At 35.5% G+C, this 20682-nt stretch overlaps 1 protein-coding gene across 4 annotated transcripts in view; it reads left to right on the top strand.

The window, feature by feature from the left end:
• Window positions 1-20682, top strand: part of LOC126739392 (E3 ubiquitin-protein ligase MYCBP2) — a 714511-nt gene that overhangs the window by 93098 nt on the left and 600731 nt on the right. For all 4 annotated transcript variants that reach the window (XM_050445054.1, XM_050445056.1, XM_050445053.1 and 1 more), the window contains exons 21-24: window positions 3780-4050; window positions 9816-10028; window positions 10081-10319; window positions 11818-12328. In XM_050445054.1, coding sequence (XP_050301011.1) covers window positions 3780-4050; window positions 9816-10028; window positions 10081-10319; window positions 11818-12328 — 1234 coding nt within the window. The remainder of the gene's footprint in view (window positions 1-3779; window positions 4051-9815; window positions 10029-10080; window positions 10320-11817; window positions 12329-20682) is intronic.

Genomic DNA, 20682 nt, shown 5'->3' with positions numbered 1-20682 from the left:
GCGCTCTCTAACGAAAACACGAAAACTGTATACGAAATTTTATTTTTCTTTTTAAAAGACCCGTATCTTCTAAATTTCAGTCAGTATGTCAATTGGTTCAGGACCTATGAGAAAAAAACGATAAATTAAATAATACTTACTTTGACACCATGTATTTCAGTTACTATTAAAATTAGGATAAGGCAAGTTGACCTCAATCACATTATTTTGACGTAAGGAATCTACTGTTGTTGTCCCATTACTTTCGGGACACCCTGTATAGCTAAAAATTTCCTCTTTTGAAAATGTGTGTAAAGTTGACAACAGAGAATCGGTGAATATATTTGTAAACAAAACATCTCCATTGCCCCTAAGCACATGTTGAACTTAAACAAAGTTGTTGGTTACTAATTTTAGTCTTTCAATGTTCTAAGGTTTTGAAAGTGAAGAATATTCTCCAATGATCTTAGGTCCTTGTTTATGGGTTTTCCAGTTAATCATTGAAGAATCGTGTTCATCCTCTAGGCAGTGGAAATAATTGTAACTGTCTAGAAGTTTCCTTAATGATCCTTTTTGATCATGGTGAATTTATTTTATTTTTCAATGGGTTGGATCAAAAAGAAACATTTAAACAGCCTGGCAGAAAATAGGATTCTTTAATGATCTTTCTTATATTTGAATGGAGAATCTTGCTTATATTCCAGACAAGAGAAAGAACATTTATTTCCAATGAATCCTCTTTTTTTTTGGGAAATCTTGTTATTCTTCTCGGCAGCTTAATTAAAAAAAAAAAAAATAACTTCCTGAATGAAAAAGAAGATTCTCCTTAGATATATTTTCTAGGCAGTTAAAGTCATATTATCTTTGAAGTCATTATGAGCTGCAAGATCCGCTAAAAAGTTTAACTGTCCTTCTTGCTCTTGGACTGTAGTTTATCTTCCAACGATCAAAAAAACAAAAAAATTATTAACTGCCTGGAACAAATGCAAGAAAAATTCTTCAACGGTCCCTATTTTTCTCGGGGAGAATTTTATTATTTATTCTTTATTTACGGGATTAAGCCCATTACAAAACAAAGAAATTCAAAAACAAAATAATATTTTAGCTTAACATCCAATTTAACACTCCATAACAAAAATAATACAGTAAATATGATATGTTGCTACATTTCAAGAAGTAATATGAACTATCAAAACAATAACAAATAACAATCTATATTAGCACAATATTTGAATAAGATTAACACTAAATAAAAATATATCAAATAATTTACTATTAATTAAGATCCAACATTAATCAATAGCAATTCACGAATCCGCATTATAACAACCAGGTTATGGAAATAACAAAAAAAAATGTAATAATCATAATAATAATAATAATAATATTACCCGATGACACTAATAGATCTTTGAACACTGAAATTAGATTAAACTCTTAATTTTCCTTTCAAATCTAAGTACCTAATGCCTAATATTTTAACTTCATTAGAATTTATAAATTTAAGTGTCCGTTCAATAGGGGAGTGGGATGCATAACTAGTGGTATGAAATGGTAATGAGAATAATCTATTATGCCTCTATCTAATCTATTATATTGAAAAATATTACACTAGAGTTTAGGACAGTTTAACTGACCATTCACCAATTGATACAAGACCACCAAATCAGCGTAAACTCTCCTTTGCCTCAGCGTTGATAAATCCAACAACCTCCGAGCATCATCGTAAATGTGATCGTTGGGAATCCTCATACCAAGCTTATATAAACAAAACAGAATAAATTTATTTTGGATCCGTTCTAGGTCAGCAGAACAATTTGTGTAAAAAGGGGACCATATCATTGATGCATATTCCAATACTGTGACACAACAAGAGACATATACATCCTTTTACAGGTCTCAACAAAAAATTCAGGCAAAGCAAAGCCTAAAACTTTTGAGGAGTGAAGAACCAGATTGGTTATATGTGTGTTAAAGTTTAGGTGCTCATCAAACCAAATACCAAGATCCTTAATAATATTACATGACTGAAGAGAAACGCCCTCTATTTTGTAAAATGAGTCATTTTTTTAATTTTTCTTGTAGAAACTAATAAACTTACATTTACTTACATTCAGGAATAGTTCATTGGCCATAACCATTGATTGAGTAGATCTAAGTCACTCTTTAATAAAACTTGATCAGAAGAACAAACTACTTCTCTATAAAATTTGACATTGTCGGCAAAAAACCTATTTTCATCTGTTGAGTCCTGCCTAACAAAAAGTCCCTAAACCAAGCAACCATAAGATTCGAAAAACCAAAATGTTCCAGCTTTTTGAGCAGCATAGTATGACCGACCCTGTCGATTCCCTTGGAGAAGTCAGTGTATACGGCATCAACCTGATCCCTCCCCTCCAAGACACTCACCAAGTTCCGCTGGAAAACTAACAGGTTTGTCAGAGTAGACATACCGGTCCTAAAGCCATGCTGCTCACTGATTAATTGCTCCTTACAATAAAAATACAATTGGTCATAAATAAGACTATCCAGGAGTTTCGGAATGGCAGATGGCAGGCTATTAAAAATATAATAGGATGGGTACGAAATAAAACACGCAGATTGTTTTATCTTCTATTGAAAACGGTTCTAAAGGAACTAACTATTTAAGACAAGAAAGCCAAAGAAATATATATCGTCTGTGTTTATATTAACACCATTCAAATTTAAGAGAGGCCGATGGTAATAAATTAGATAAATAAAGTACGGGCTCTACGGTGTCGAATTACAATTTTTGCTTCGACTTATTTGATATATTTAACACAGGCAAACACTATAATTCTCAATATCTTCACGGTCACCAGACTTAAAAATAGGTATAGTGTAACTATGTTTCCACAATGATGGAAATACTCTAGTATCCAAGGATTTTTTAAAAATTATAAAAAGAGGATAAGAAACACTGCATACCGTTTATATTAGAAAATAATTGGGCACACCATCGGGACCCAAACTAAGTTTAGGTGGTAGTTTGGAAATTTTGTAGAAAATTAATCCAATAGATAAAACAGGGTTAGGGATGGATATAGACATACTCCTGCTCGACGACGAATTCTCATTGTTGGCCAAACCATTATTACTTTAACTATAAACGGTCGAAAAAAATTGTGCAAAACCTTTAGCTATTTGATCGCAACCTATCAATTTACTTTCCCTATATTACATTGAATTTGGTAATATGTTTAATGCACTTTTACTATTTAAGTTATACGAAAACCGTCTGGGGTCAGTATAGAGCAGCTGATCTAAGTTTGAGATATAGCTATTGTAACAAATATTTGATAAGGTTTTACATCTTGCTCTAAGATTTGAAAAATTGTTATAGTTAACCACACCATTACTGGCCCTATACCTCCTGTGAGCTATTTTCTTTTGCCTCACCAGAGATCTTAATTCAGCCGAGAACCATACAGGAAACTTGGAGGTTTTATATTTTTTAGAGGAACAAAAAGAGCCGTGGCCATACCCAAAATGTGATAGAACTTTGATACTGCGACATTTATATCGGATGAGTTGTTATTAATACCAATGTAATCACCCCCTTTAAAATCATAGTAAAACTCTGTATATTCAATCATATGGACATGCTCCCTGCCAATATCTTAAACAAAGTTTTTTTCTTCCTCTCCAAAGTTTGCCTGGTTACCTTCAACTGCCTGGAAGAACCTCTTTATTATTTAAAACAAATAATTTGACTTGCCAATATAACATATTAAATTCAATATATTCTTAAGAGAATGTATAACTCTTCTCTTTTAAAGATTTGAAAGTCACGGAGGCGGTTGGGGCTACTCGGGCCACAGCATCGAAGCCATAAGATTCATGGCTGACACCGACATCCTTCTGGGTGGCTTCGGGCTATTCGGTGGTCGTGGCGAGTACACCGCTAAACTAAAACTTTTGGACATCGGTCCAAACGGAGGCGAGCAAGAGGTTGACGGAGAATTACTCGCGGAAACTGAGGAGGTGCCTTATGAGTGCGGACCTAGACAAAAATATGCCATGTTGTTCGATGAACCCGTTCAGTTACAAGTAAGTGTATTAAAGACAGCTTTTTTAAAATACTGTGGTATACAATTTCATTAATATAATTGTGAGAACGTCATTATCGACAGTATTAGAAGTCTTTTTGAGATCTCCGATTATATATGCTAAAAGTAACGCACCAAACTCCAGGTGAGTATTGTATACGAAAAAATAATTTCGAAAAACCCATAAGTTCTTATGCGATTATCATATGTTTTCAAACTATAGCGTAATTGCAAACAAACAAATTTTTCTACATTAACATGATTTTAATAATTATAGCGCTGTTTTAACAAAGGTTCAAATATACGGCCATTAACCTCTAAACACATTCTACTTCGTCTGCGAAGGGTCCTTGTTGCTTTTCTAAGTGATTCATGTCTTTTTTAAACTCTTAACTCATATTTCCTCTCATATAACCTCATTTATAAAACAGCTCCACAAACAATAGTCTAGTGGTGTGGAGTCTGGAAATCTTGCAGGCCAACTAATAGGACCACCGCAACTAATCCATAGTCCTGGAAACTCTTCATCTAAATATTGCTTGACCTGATCAACGACATGTGCACAAGCTCCATCGTGCCGATAATACATTTGCATTCTGATGTTTAGAGGAACTTCCTTTAATAATGCTTGTAACTCATTTCGTAAAAAATTAAGTAGTTTTCTGCTTTGAGACAATTTTCTGAAATGTGTGGCCCAATTAAATAACTATCGACTATACCACACTACACGTCTACCGAAAACTTGTGCTGAAAATTAGTTTCGACTCTTGCGTGTGGATTCTCATCTGACTGTAAGTGTGTCCACCCTAAAGTGTCCCCACCTTTATAAAATTTTTTTTCAAAAAAAAAATTGTTTGATAGGGCAAATAGTTTTTGGGCGGATAGGGTTCATTATAAACGTAATGCGCATGATTTTATTGTGATACGACTATCTATGACAGCGCGGTAAAACCGGTCAGTAAATTTTGTGGGGGTTCTGCCCTCCCAACGTAGACGGTCGCAGTCGCCGGTTTGCTCCGACCAGTCTAAGTGCGGGTATACACGATCCGGTTTCCACGGATGCGGTAGAAACGGATGCGTTTCTACGTATGGGATATACGCGATACACACTGCGTTGCAAACGGATATGCACTAAAAAAAATTCCAAAATTTAATTGCTTCGAGACTTTCATATACTGTCTTATCTGTCTTAATCTTTCAGATAATGTCTTAATTGCTATAAATTATTTGTGGTCTTGAAGCAGAAGATGTTTTGCGAGAGCCAATATAACGTAACCATTGAAGGCATCCATCATCATCCATCATCCTGTCAAAAAAAAATCGACACATTTTATACAAACATTCGTCAGTATAATGAAAAATTTTCCAATTATTACAGAATGTCTAAAAAATCATTTGGCGAATTGTTAACTGTGTTAAAACAAGATATTTAATGTCATAATTTAGGCGAAAATAACTAAAAATGCCCGTTATAACCGGAACGTGTATCGCGATACATTTAAGTACATGTGTTGGTTAAGACCATCCCGTCGCCCGTCGTCCATTGCTACCGCAGCAAGCCGCGTTTCTCTTCGTTGATGCGGTGCTAACGCATCGTGTATCGATTATTTAACCTATGTGTTGTCGTACCAACGGGGTACCACTGCGTTTCTTCCGCATCCGTTGAAACCGGATCGTATATACCCGCACTAAGGGAAAAGACGTGCCTGACTTTGTAACATCGCACCATGGAGCGTTCACTTGAACAGCGATATGCCATCAAGCTTTGCATGAAACTTGCAAAGAATGCAACCGAAATATTCCGGATGCTTTAAGAAGCCTTTAAGGACTACTGAATTTCAAGTACACAGTCCTGGAGTCAACGTGTTCAAGGAGGGCCGGAAGGAAGGCGCCGACAAACCTCGTTCAGGACGCCCAAGAACGGCCAGAATGAACGAACTTTGATGTCCGAGTAATCGTCCATTTTGAGTTTGCACTGCAAGGAGAAGCTGTCTGTCAACTCAGCCTTTTACCTGGAGATGCTCAAGAGATTGAAACGCTGGGTCGCGTGAGTGACGGCTGACATCAAAGACCTGGTCAAGTTCCATCATGACAATGCCCCCAGCCACGCGGCCTTCATCAGCCATCATTCAGCCCCCTTACAGTCCCGACTTGGCACCGTGCGACTTTTTTTTATTTCCCGGACTGAAGAGAGAGCTAGAAGGAAAGCATTGAAAGTCCGTGGAGAACATCCAAAAGCATGTTAAAACGTTCCCGAGAGACATCCCTAGAATTTCAAGGTGCTTTCCAGGTGTGGCAGTCTCGTCTCCACAAGTGTATTAATGGAGGGGAGAGTATTTTGGGGAATTTTCAACATTTTTGCAAGTACGATCAATAAATCTATTTTTCTCAGAAAATAAGCATTACTTTTATAATGGATTCTATATGCCAAATAAGTAATTATGGGTAATTATGAGGCTTCAAAGGGGGTCAAACTTTAGAAAAACATTTATCGCTTTTTTTAGAAAGCAAAATGAGAACGAAATCTCGACGAGGATTCTCAAAACTGGATACTAGAGGTAGAACTCTAGAATGCAACGCACTTTAATACATCTCCAATACCTTCTTTATAATAATGTAACAATAGTAGTTCTCATTTGGTAAAACTAACCTGGAGTGTAGAAGATCACTTATACAATAGTGACCAAAAAGGCAGTTCCCCAGTGAAATCCTGAAACAGAAAGGCCTATAAAGATTAAAAAGAAACTATTCAATAAATATAAAAAAAAAACCAACGGTGTATAAACTTGTTTATGAAAGAGTCAGAGCAACTGTACAAAGAACAATACTTAAAAACAAAAGAGAGAGTTAGATGAGGCATACCACAACAGTAACTCCAGAAGCACCTATCAAATTTGTATGGGGAAAAATAAAGCAATGTCAAATACCGATAAAGGTTACATGATCAGTTCAAGGAAAAACCAATAATTACTCATGGAAAGAATCAATAATTGTCCCTATTCCAAAACCCAATAAAGAGGGGCTTCTACCGACAAATCTGCTTTCAATCAATCTTACTTGCTGTATGGGGAAAGTACTCGAAAAAATAGTGACAAACAGAAAAGAACAGGAACAGATTTCAAAATTTCCTTGAAAATAGCAAAATTCTTGTTCCTTCAAGCAGGATTTGGAAAGAAAAGATCTATAGTCTAGACTAGACTAGACTTATTTTATTAGAACACCATATTTAGAAGGGCGTTAGAAAAAGGGAACCTCTTGTAGCTGATTGCTCTTTTCTTTGATATAAAGAAGATTTTTATAAGATATGGTTTTTTGAAATCCTTAAAAAACTGCATAAATTCTGACTAAGGGGATATCTTCCTCTGTTCATGGAATTCTTTTTGAATAAAAGGCGTTTTAAATTCAAGATTGGCAGTTCACTGTCATTAATCAGCTGCACACTTCTTGCTATGGCCATTAACAATATTCGTAATAATATCAGTTCTTATATACAAAAGTGTCTATATGTTAATGACGTGGCTATCTTCTGCAGAAGAAAAAGGGTAAGTATAAACCCGCTACCTTCATGCGCATTGCAATCAGCAATTAATAACATTGTCCACAATGGATTCAAAATTGATTTACATATTCAGAAGAGAAAACTAAGGGTGTTCATTTTTGCGACTCACAAGACCGCGCTATAATTCCATACTTAATCTAAACCAAAATATTCTATGGTGCCTTAGACAAAAATTTAAGTTCCTAGGCTTTACCTTTGATAATATACTTTTCTGTTATTATGTATAAAGCATATTAACTCACTTGCAAACATATGCAGAAAGACATTGAATATCATGGAAGTTCTGGCCCATACAAAATGGGTTCTACCAATCCTACTAATGTTGTATAAAGTCTTTGTTCTGTCTCGGTTGGACTACGGCAGTATCGTCTATGCCTCGGCAAAGCCTTGTTACCTACCGGTTAAAAGACCTGTCACTAGCCGAATTTCGCGTCTTTTTAGGCGTAGTAGATTTTTGGTGAGACAGGCAGAGGGCCCACCTATGTGCGCTTTGGCCTGTCTCATACCAGGGGACTCAGTCCATCTTCGGTGGGTCCACTTGTCCAGCAGACCCTTCATTGACGCGGCCGCAACGCATTTGGCGACACCAACTATGGGTTCCGGCCCCATCGGCACATTCGCGGATCCCAGTCTGGCGAGAGAGTCCGCTTCCTCATTACCTGCATGGCTTGCGTGGCCAGGTATCCAGACGAGCTGGACCCTGCATCCAACCTGTACCAGTTTTTTCAGGACTTTTATGCACTCTAGTACAAGCTTGGAGCTTACCTTTGCGGTCGTAATAGCCTTAATGGCAGCTCTGCTGTCCGAGCATATTGATACAACTGTATTGCGGTGTCCGCTGCTTAGGATTTTCTGTCCGCATTTTAATACAGCGAATACTTCGGCCTGAAAGACAGTGGCGTGCTCCCCCAGCGAGTATGCCCTACTGGTATGTGGGATCCCACCAATAAGCCCTGATCCAGCGAGCTGATATAGTATAGTACCTACTACCTATACTTGTACCCAGTGTGAAAGGCAACTTAAATTTCTTCATGTTATCTATGAATGCCGTTTATATGCAGATTCGCGTCGAAACTTGAACTAACTCATATAATAAGACTACCAAACTAAGAAAAAAATGAAAGGGCACCTTAGGCTTCCTAAAAATATAGCCTCATTTGAAAAAAATAAAATCATGTCCTACTAACTAGTTCAGTTAAAATTCAACCCGTCAAAGTTGTCATTTATTTAGAACAGAGCTAATGACCCTAGTAGTCAATGTTCTCTGCGGGTAGTTTAGTCCGTAAAATTCTGGCATACTCCTGGTATCTTTGCAAGATTTCCACCTCCCACGAAGAAAAAAATTCATATCAACCCGTCCGTGCTAAAGTTGGCTTTCAATTACACACCTACAACAGAAAAGTCTACGACATTAGGTAAACTAGAAAATGAATGGAAAGATAAAGCCTTGCAATGTAAAGAGGGTTTAATCCAAGTAATACGAGATCAGATAAATGGCACAAAAAATTAAAGAAAATGCATTCTTAAACAGCAACTTACCGATGATCGCTGCAGACGTAGATGCCATTATTGATCAGCAGATCTGCTCAAACCATAAACTGCTTGAAAGAAGAAAGCACTACTACAAATTTAAACCTAAACAACTGACGCAAAAAGGGAACTTAAACATTTAGTGAAATAATTCAAAGACAAAACAATAAAACACAATCGTCCAGATATTGTAGTTGAAAGGAAATTATAATGCTTAGGTCATCGATATCACTGTAAACGACATTGAAAATAATGTGCAAAAGGCCAGAGCAGATATTGACAAATTGACAAATATCAACTATTGTGTTACGAGTTAAAAATAATCTGAAAGAAGGAAGTGTCACGTCAATGTAATAAGCATCAACGGACTTGTAGACAAATAAATGGAAAAAATGTAGGTAACTTGGGAATCCACCAGGTCAGATCTGTTGTGTCACAATTTCAAAAAGCAGAAGTGCCATTGGTGCGCCATTGTCTATGTTTCGCCGCATCCTAGGAAACGAGTAAATCATTGGCTTTTGTTGTGAGACCTAAAGAGAACATATTAATTAATTCATGCATAAAATAGTCAAAATCCTATGATTATTTGGAGATTAATCTGTTAGCACCTTAAATAAAGGGAACAAAAATACTTAAATTCATTCATATTAAAACTGTATCGATTAATTTTATTTCAGGCCCACCGATGGTACGTAGCTTGGTGTCGTATAAGCGGACCTAGCAGTGATTGTGGGTCCTCGGGCCAAACCATGGTGACCACCGAGGACCAAGTGCTCTTTTACTTTAAATCTTCAAAGAAATCGAATAACGGCACCGACGTGAACGCCGGCCAGATACCGCAGCTCCTTTATAAGATCGTCAGCCCAGAAAACCAAAGTCCTCCCAGACAAGTAAGTGATAATTGCTAAAATGTTAAACCCTTGAATAAATTCATTTTTTAAGGTGGATGTAGTTGAACCAATGCACATTCTGTCTAAAGAATTCTCGAGAACGGTTACAAAGGAATGTTTTCAAAGTCTCCTTTCTTTGCTGCAATGGTCTTGGAATACTTTTAAGTGGGGCATAATGGAAGGACAGTCCATTAAGAACATGTATACTAATATGGAATTGGAGAGGCTTGTGTATATTAGTACTTCTAGTTTGAGACTTATTTGTACTTATACTAATGAAATATATCCTAGGTAAGTAGAAACTGAGGTAGTTAGGAAATTTTGGTTGATGCTGAAGTGTGGTATTTTTCCTTAAATAAATAAGAATGCATCTGGAATTGTTTTTGGCTATACACTATTGGTCATAATGGTTGGAACTTTTATGGTTTGCAAAGTGACTGAACAAAAAATGGCTCTAGAAATGCTAAGGACATAAGTAAATTTGTCTTTAGATTTTAAAAGTTATTCGGTTCTAAGATCAATTGACTTCCCAAGATAAAATTGTCTCTGTCCGCACTTCACCATCTCAAAGACTACTGAAGATAAAATTATAAAACAAAGTGCATTTAATTAACGAAACAAACCTTTGTCGTTCAAGACGCAAGTCAATCTGACAAGAAGTTCTTAAGTTAAGAAATTTTTAAGTCGGTCCTAAGCTCGGCTGACTCCCACAGAAGGACACGTCTCTGACCAACCAACTCCCCCTAAATCGCAAATTTCTCCAAAATTACTGAAGATAGAATTATAAAACAAAAAGCACTGAACTAGTAAAACATGTCTCTAGAAATGTTATTAAGAACATAAGTAAATCCGTTTAAAAGTTTTAAAATTATTTGGCTCTAAGCTCTATTTCCCAAGGTGAAGGCCTTTTTATCCGACCCACTCCACTAAAAGTTAAATTATCTCAAAGACCACTGAAGATAAAATTACAAACCAAAGTGCATTTAATTAACGAAGAATACCTTTAAAATCTTGTTTAAAATGTAAATAAATCTCACAAGTATTTTTAAAGTTATTCAGCCTCTTCTTATCTCTAAACTCTACCTCTTCGATTTTCTAAGAAGCAAACGTCGTTAATCGATTTACTCTTACTAAATCTCAAATATCCCTAAAATCATCGAAGATAAAATTATAGAACGAAGTGCATTGAATTAATAAAAGATGTATCTAGAAAGGCAAGAAGGAATATAAGTAAATCCATCTAAAAGTTTTAAAATTATTCGATTCTCAATTGACTCCCTAAGATAAAATCATCTCTGTCCGACCCACTTTACTAAAAGTCGAGATAAACTCGGAGCCAATAAAAGATAAAAATATGAAGTAAAGTGCATTTAACTAACGAAAAATTACTTTAAAAATTTCGTTTAAGACGTAAGTAGATCCGAGAAGAAGTTTGAAGAAGTTCTTCGGACCATGGTTGACTGACCCGAAAAAGAAAATCTCTGATCAACTTACTCTCACTAATTCTCAATGTATAAATATCCCTAAAACTAATGAAGATACATTTATAAAACAACATGCATTGAAGTAATAAAAATGGTACTAGAAATGTTAATAAATTAGAACATAAGTAAACTATTTTGAATTAAAATATTCTTTAAGCAAAATCTTTTAATACAACTGCATTCTCAATCAAAAAAGAACACGCTTTTTAATTTCTTTAACAAGAAATACTACCCTTTCAGTATCAACCTAAGCTCTTTTTCAAAATGTACACTTTTATTAAATTAAGAACCAAATCATTTTACAGACAAATCAACCGAAAATCACCACTAGAAAACGTACATTTGGCCGAATGTATAGGCGACGTCCGGACCCTTTTAAAACAAATCTTATCGGACAACATCTCCTTACTGATGCAAAACAAAAAATCCAGCAAAACCAGAGCGTACAGCGTCACTTTGATGAACAGCATCCTGCAAGAGTGCCACAATACGTTCGTCAGCTGCTTTCACGCCTTTTATCCTACCGCTTATTTAAAATGGACGTGTTTGTGTGATTTATTAGCGGAAACTAGCGAGGTGTATAACCCACATAGTGCCTCCAATACGCAAATGCTGCTGAGCGCGGTGCTCTGCGCACTTTGCGCGCCATCTGTGCGGCTCAGAAGTACTTTTCCGCTGCTCGGAGCCAATCAGAGTTCGGAAAACTCGCTTAGTCGGGGATTAAGTCCTTCGGATAATACTGGACATCCCATGATGAGCGTTAGCGATAGTCATAGTTATCCTATTTTGGTGGAACAGATGAGCTATAAGAGTCAGGTAAGGTATGAACAAGAATTTTTTGGGATGACTATTCATCCATTGAATACAAAAGGAATATTAATATTTATAGAATGTTCCGGAATAGCATTAAAGCAATAGAAGTATAGTCTATTTACTCTGTATTGAGTTATTCGAAAAGTACACAACTTCAAAAAATATCAAATAGAATTGCCGCCGCCAGGGGCGTACCATATATAGGGTCTACTAATAAGAATGATATAAGTTTAAATTGCTACAAAATAAAAACGAATTGGTTAATTTCTATGATTGATGTTTCATGATGTAGTTTATTATGTAACATTATGTTTTAAACAAAATATCATTAAGATGTCAACCTCGGCTACGGCGGCAGACGTTTAGACGATGAACCCAATTTTCAATCACTTTTTCTAACAAGTTGGGCTGAATTTCGCGAATAACCCTAGTTATGTTAACTTTCAACTCATTGATGGTTTGAGGATTGTTAGAATACATCTTCGACTTTACATATCCCCAATGAAAAAAGTCCATGAAAGTAAGATCACAGGACCTTCAAAACGCTCTCTTAATAAATTAATTGTGGCTCGGGCGGTGTGTGATGTTGCTTCGTCCTGTTGAAACCAATTCTGTTCGAAGTCTCCACCATCAATTGCAGGCCAAAGAAAGTTTGTTATCATGTCGCGGTAGCGCTCTCCGTTGACTGTCACAGTACCCCCCCCCCCCCTGCATCCTCAAAAAAGTATGGACCGATAATTCCACCGACATGCAAACCACACCACACAGTCACTTTTAACGGGTGTAATGGCACCTGTACTAATTTCTGGGGATTGTTCTGACACCAGAAGCGGCAATTTTGCGTATTGACAACGCCACTAAGACAAAAATGGGCTTCAACTGAAAAGATGATTTGTTTCCCAAAATCGGCATTTTGTTATAACTGCAACAGGGCCCATTCGGTAAACGTTCTTCGCAAACCATGGTCAGCAGGCTTCAATTCTTGAGTTAGAACCATCTTATATGAATGTAGACCTAAGTCTTTCTTCAAAATGCGCCACAGAGACATTGGTGAAATGCCTAATTGCTGAGAACGGCGCAAAACAGACACATTGTTATTCGCGTTAACACTTTCTCTTGCAGCGGCGATATTTTCAGCGGTCCTTGCACTTTTTTGTCGCGTTGGTGGCTTATTATCCAGAATAGTGTACTCCCGTTCAAACTTATTAATTGTGCGCCTTATTGCAAGCTCAGAAGGCCGTCCACGATGGCCAAAATCTTCTCTAAGAGCACGATAACAGGCTCTAACCGATTGCGCATTTTCGTAATACCTTTTCACGATAGCTATACGTTGCTCTTGACTTAAACGATTCATGATGAAATGTCAAAGTATACTTAACACAACTGACGCTTGATCCGCGTTTTGACACATACCATTTTGCGTACATGGCCCACTAAACTTCTATCACTTCTATTAGTAGACCCATTACAAGAATTAATTCATTACACTATTTTAATATAAAACATAATGTAGCGTTTTTACTGTTCGTTTCCACGTAAATTTAAACACTTGAGTGCACATAAATGGCCAACTGATTTATTACCCTAAACATGATACACACTAAATACGACCACTTAAGACTACTAAAAATATTGATTTACAGAATATTTATTTAAGTCGCGTCAATATTGCGACCTGAACTGGCCTTCTAGCGGAGAGGGCTCCTTAAATACTAGTTAAGGTGCATTCATAATCAATTCGTGGGTGGAGTGACACTTGGACACGCATGCTAAGTAGGTTATAAGTAATAGGATCATTCACAATAGAATTCAACTTTAGCATGTGTGCTGAAGCGGGCAAAATTGTTTGCAAGCTTTTTATGTCGTGCTGAGTTTATTTTATGTTATTATTTTATGTTTATTTTGATTTAATTTTGAGAATTATCCTGTTATTTTGTTTCATGAATAGTGAGCTAAGTTTGACGCTAACAAAACAAACTATGGAAAAAGGATTAAATGCGTTATATTTGCTGAATATTACCTTGTCACTTTTGCTGTTAAAAAAAGAATTAATTTTCATAGAGTGAAAGTGCCAAAATGACCTAATCCCCTGATCAGTCTTATTTATAAATATAAGTACCTGATTATATTAAGTTTTCTAGCAAAAATAACTTAAAAAAATAATAAAACTTAGCATATTTATAACGAAGAATAGATAATCACTGAAGATGAAATCTTCAAAGATATTTAGTATACTCGTAATAAATAAAATAAAGTAGCCCATTTCCCTGAGAAATCTTTTAACCCTCTAATGCACCTGGCCGCCTTAAGGCGGACTTTATTCAAATTCCATTTAAAACCAAAATATGTCTTTTATTAACGCTACTGCATATGCTTGCCTCTCGGCAAATTCTACTCAATATTCTAATGTATATTTGGTTGCCTATTTTTTGCATCGACGTAAACAACGCCTGGTTCAAATAATTTTCATTTGAAATCGGGTCAAAAAGCGAGTCCGTACGTGATTGTTATTTTGGTGGACAGTTTTAAATTGTTTTCAAACGGATTTTGGTGTTAAGAAAATTATCGGTAAGTTATTTGTACCTTATTGTTTTAAGAAATTTATGTCAGTTGTTGCTAAAATTAAATAGGACCGCCAAGAGCCCCTCTACAAGCATACCCGCCTACAGGCGGACATATGCAATGCCTAATATAAATTTTCCTACAAATTGGTAAATAAACGTTATTACATATAATAGATTTTGCGATATTTTCAGTTATGGCTGGATGTCGCAAGTATTTTGATACTTCCAAAATATCATCAGATGAGGCGTTTGACATAATTGAGGGTCTTCCTGACGACACTGATAGCGAGGGTGATATAGACAGTGACGACAGTGACGCTAGCTACGACAGCGATGAGCCTCTTAGCAAGTTGGTTACTGCCGAAGATGAGTTAAAACTTGATCATAACGAAACATCTTTTGAAGTTGTAGACAACTTTGAAGAAATAGAGCCAGAGCAACCAGCCCAATCATTTGATAATTCGTCAATAAGTGAACCAAGCACGAAACCAAGTACTAGTTTTAATGTACCTAAACCACCCACTGAAGAAGATGAACCTCTTGCTAGTAGTTCAAAGCGTAAATCAACTTATATAAGCGTTCTAATCGTGTCCGACCGCCTGAACCTGCTGAAGAAGAAGATGGGCCAGAAGTTCCTACCACAGGAACGTTTTCGGGGAATATTACTGGCATAACTAACAATTCGCCGGAATTCAAATCTATTATTTGGAGGAAAAAAAATCTTCAATTACACATAAATAAAGTCGTATTTCGGGGAGAAAAACAACTTATCTTCATTTCAACGATAACTTAACGATGCGTGGCAAAGGTAGACCCAAATATGACAGTTTGTATAAGGTTCGGCCCCTCATAACATATTTTAACAATGTATTTTTATCCGTACCAATGCTTCCAAGACTTTGCGTGGATGAACAAATGTGCGCAACAAAAATGACTGGAAGCCCTCTTAGGCAATATCTACCTAATAAACCGCATAAGTGGGGTTTTAAATTTTTTCCCCTTTGTAATTCTTCAGGCTTTTCGTATGCTTTTGAAATATATACTGGTGCAGGAGATAATATAATTCCTCCAAACTCTCCAAATCTGGGGGCATCCTCTAATGTGGTAGTCCGTTTATCACAGCATATTCCAAATTTTGTAAACCACATCGTTTATTTTGATAATTTTTACACGTCTCTGGGCCTAGTTGTTTATCTCCGAAGTAGAGGTATTTACTCATTAGGCACTGTGCGCCCAAATCGTGTACCCAATTGTAAGTTATCAAGTGATGCTGAAATAGCAAAAAAAAATTGGAAAGAGGTTATTCGGAAGAATATGTAGGAAATGCATTTGGTATTGATATAACCTCTGTTTTATGGCATGACACCAAGACTGTTCGACTTATATCTTCTTACGCTGGGACAAAAAATTTTGCCTCTACGTACGTAAATGAAGTTCTAAAGTCAGCTCGCTGGGATAGAAAAGAGAAAAGATACTACGAAATTGGACAATCAATTTCGTAGTATCTTTTCTCTAAAATTATCAAAGAATACAATAGACACATGGGAGGTGTGGATTTAATGGATGGACTAATAGGGAGATATCACATTCGGATGAAAACTCGCAAATGGTCAAACCGCATCTTGTATCATCTTATAGACGTCGCGATCGTAAATTCGTACATATTGTACCACCGCATTCACTCTGAAAAAGAAAAAATCGAGTTACCAGTTTTTATAAGATTGTGGCTGAATCGATTTGCAATTATGGACAAATCGGACGTAAAAGAAGTCTTGGTCGACCATCCTCTTCATCCCCCAGATCATCACCTGTGCCAAAAAAGCGAGCATACCTACCAACAGAAGACGTTCGATTCGATCAAGTAGGACATTGGTGCATATTCCGTGATCGATCATGTAAAAAACAGTGTAAATTTCCAAAATGTACGTCAGAAACTCAAGTATTTTGTCTAAAATGTAATTTAAGTTTATGTAACTCTCCAACCAAATCCTGTTTCTTTAATTTTCATAATAAAAAATAAAAGCGTTTTTCTATATTATTTCATAACACAATATAGCGGTAATGCACCGCCTCAAGGCGTCCCGTTTTTATCGGACAGCTAGGGGATGAAAGAGACGTCTAAGTAAGTTTATATTATTAGATTTATGTTTTAAATAACAAAATTATATAAAAATAATTTCTTTAATGCAGAAATAAATGTATGCATTAGAGGGTTAAATTTATGACATTTATTCATAGTTCCTCCATTAAGACACCAGTATTTGGTTCAAAATAATCAAACTTATTATAGTGGATATCTGTGATTGCTTTAATATTTTTTATGTCAATTGAAACATCTAGTAGGACATTATCAATCTGCTCAATTGACTCTTTTGAAGAAGCTTATAGTTTTTTGCTTTTTTTCTGGTAGTTAACTTTGATTTCTCGCTTCTCTTTTTATTATTTTCTTGATGAGGATTGACGATCTGAGGGTCTGTCCTTAGACCTGGTATATATTCCAATGCGTCATCTAAATTATGAAAGTGTTATCAAGTTGTAAGTATAAATTCACTTGTAGTATGCAAAGACCTTGCAACAGAAGCCCTACAATTTTTCTTTTGGTATAGGAGCCTATATGTTATATCTGCCTCATCATAAATTCTGCCTGCTGATTACGTAATTAATTTTCTTTATTACGTGGAAATACAATAACAATACAAGCACACGCAACCCGACAAATATATTAACAAAATAATTATAAAAATCAAAATCGGTGAACCATCAAAAAAATAACTACAGCGCATGTGCTATATGTTCAGACCTTAAATTTATAAATCTATTGTGAACGGCTGGTAGTATGCCGAATTTACACTTGACGTCAAACTTGACTCGCGGATTGATAATGAATGCACCTTTAGACTAGACCACAAAATTGTTGCCAACATTTTTGCTAAATTGCAAAAATGTTGGCTCCCTATTGAAGGTGCAATAATTTGAACTAATTTTGACATTTGTAAGCCATAACTCTATTAGCAACCCGTTGGTTGATAACGGTAAGGCATCTCGAACTAAAGATATTATATCATAAATTGTCGTAGACTTTCCACGGTTGTTTCTAAGCCAACTGTCTTGAGTAGAAGATAAATATGTTTTAACCGGTCCATATATACTCCTGTCCGATGGTTAGAAACGGTATGAACAATGGGATAGAAATTACATTACCACTGCCAATAGCAAAGCAACTGGGTTTTCTTTCGATAGTTTAACGTTCGTTTTTTTTATTCTAATTTTTTTACCGTAATCCAACCGGAACTATTTGCTGCACCAATGGATCCTGAAGGACCGCCTCTAATAAAGTGATCATGGCATTTTTTTCTTTGAAAGAGAAACGTGTTAAGCTTGGAATTTCCTATTGCAGTTACGGCAACACATAAACTGAGGACCCGTCATTCACCAGAAGATATTCCACTCACGTACTTCGCTTTTTTTTCAGCAATAATCCCACTAACTCTTTGCATTTTGGTCACTCCTGTCTCGTCGAGGTTCCAAATTTGGAGGGTTAACACTCAACAAATAATACCCAAAAATTAAATTGAAATCATATCGGAACAATAGCTATAGGTAATAGTAATCGATTTTCTTTATTCTGGTTATGTCCAAAACTTAAAAAGGATCATTTGAGTCATCTTGTATAACCTAAATATTAATTTCAAATTATATTTGAATAATTGATTACCGTAATAGTGAGATATGACTATTTTTTTAAAACACAGTACATCAAACTAATTATAATAATCATTTAGGGTTAATCAAATTATATCTAAAAATTAAATTAAAATTAAATCGGAACAATCCGCGGTGAAACTATATGGATCTCTTAGGCTGAGACATTGATTCTATTGAAATTTTTTGTTCTTTGCAAGCTTATTGGTTCCCGAGTTCTAATAGAGATAATGTCACTTTGTTTTGTTTCCAGGAATCAGGAAAATTGATGTCATATTAGAACGCACTCTTACTTTCTTCACAAATCTTTGGAGAGTGACGTGATGTATATCTAGAGTATTTGCTACTGAATGAATGGACTCTGTTCGCTGCTTCCATATTTATTTTGATATTTTCCATATCTTTGAAGTAGTACCTTGCTCTGTTTTTTTCTTATACGTTCTCATTTAAAAAATAAAACTGTAACTAATAAATTATTGAGACACCTTTCAATTTGAAAACGTAATTTTACAACATTCCACCAGCCTGTGTTTGCTAACCTCATGTTTGCTAACCGACAATATGCCGAGAACCTCATAGTTCGATTTACAAAAAAACAGACTTCGAGCGTTGATTGAAGAGGCGATTTCCCTTTTCAATCAACGCTTCGAGAAACCGTTGAATTTATATGCGTTTCTAAATCCTGGATCTGCTAAACTGTTGTCTTGCTTTTAATAATTCCTATAACCTGTCATATAACTTTTTACTGCTTATTGAGCCGAGTATTCTGTATTGATTATTAAGACCAGGTGTAGTTTGACTGGGAAGATACGATGTTATTAGACAGAAAAAATATTCACAAAAAAAATAAATTTCCAAAATATTACATATTACTAATACTATTAATAAACAACAGGATACACTGGGTATTAATAGGATTATTCGACTCAATTAGCAGTATATCACAGATTATAGGGATTATTAAATGCAAGAAGCTATAGCTTAAAAGATCGATGATTTAGAACAGCATATCAATTCGACCTTTAAACAAGTTATATTTCGAATCAAACTTGTTTTTTATTCTATTTTTGCTTCAAAATAAAAGAGTAAACTTCAAATTTCTAAAACCTTTCGTCCGTAATAAATAACCTAACTGTGGCAATTAACTAGTTTCAAAGAAAAAATTCACAGATTTTGCAACATGCGCAAACATCGTAGGCGTATTGAAAATACCAGATACAAGTACGGTGGCTGTTATTTTTTATATTTTATATTATCTTGTGACTAAACTTATTTCATGTGATTTTGAATACTCGTACACAATTGTATTATCACACAATTATATCAAGTTCCACCTTGAGATTTATGAATTGTCATAGCATTTGCAGCAACAATAGGAAATTGTTGTCTCCTTACTTTAATGATTCTGGAACCAACACTGATAACAGTTTCACGACGAACAATTGGAGTCCAAGTATTCGGAAAACCAAAAGCATTTGAATGATATTGATATTTTATACGTAATTTAGTTCCCATACTAATATCAGAAAACTCTAACCATAAACGTTGTGGCTTTTCTGGATTATCGGTATTGTATTCAATGTAACGAAGGTATCCAAATGAACCATTCACAATTTTATCTATTTTATCGATGTTTTGTGTAATTATATACGGTGTATTTATGACTAATAAAAGTTTTGTAGGCATGTTGCCAGTTTGGGTAACATCCATTTTTTTAATTTTCTGAAGAGTAGATTGTAATTGATTATCATTCTGATGGCCTCGTACAACGTCTTCAGCTAAACAACAAACACTTTCAGGAATATTTAAAACTTTGTAGTTGTTATTATCAACATCATTATTACGATGAAACAAGAATACGGCGTCCTTTAAAGAATCTAAAATTCCCAAATTTTCATTGCGGACAAATCTATTCTCTAGAACTTTACGTTCACTATCGAGTAGCACGTCGCCATTGCCAACTTTTGTCAAGATTGATGAAAATGTAGTATCTTTTTGTCGGATAACTTCGTCCAAAGAAAAAAAACTAAGAGATTGCCATAACATACGAGACTGTAACAAATTTGGTGGTCGAGGAAAAACAGGTTTTGC

The sequence above is a fragment of the Anthonomus grandis genome, chromosome 8 (assembly GCF_022605725.1).
Source record: "Anthonomus grandis grandis chromosome 8, icAntGran1.3, whole genome shotgun sequence".
NCBI lineage: Eukaryota > Metazoa > Arthropoda > Insecta > Coleoptera > Curculionidae > Anthonomus > Anthonomus grandis.
This window is presented reverse-complemented; position numbering and strand designations above follow the sequence as displayed.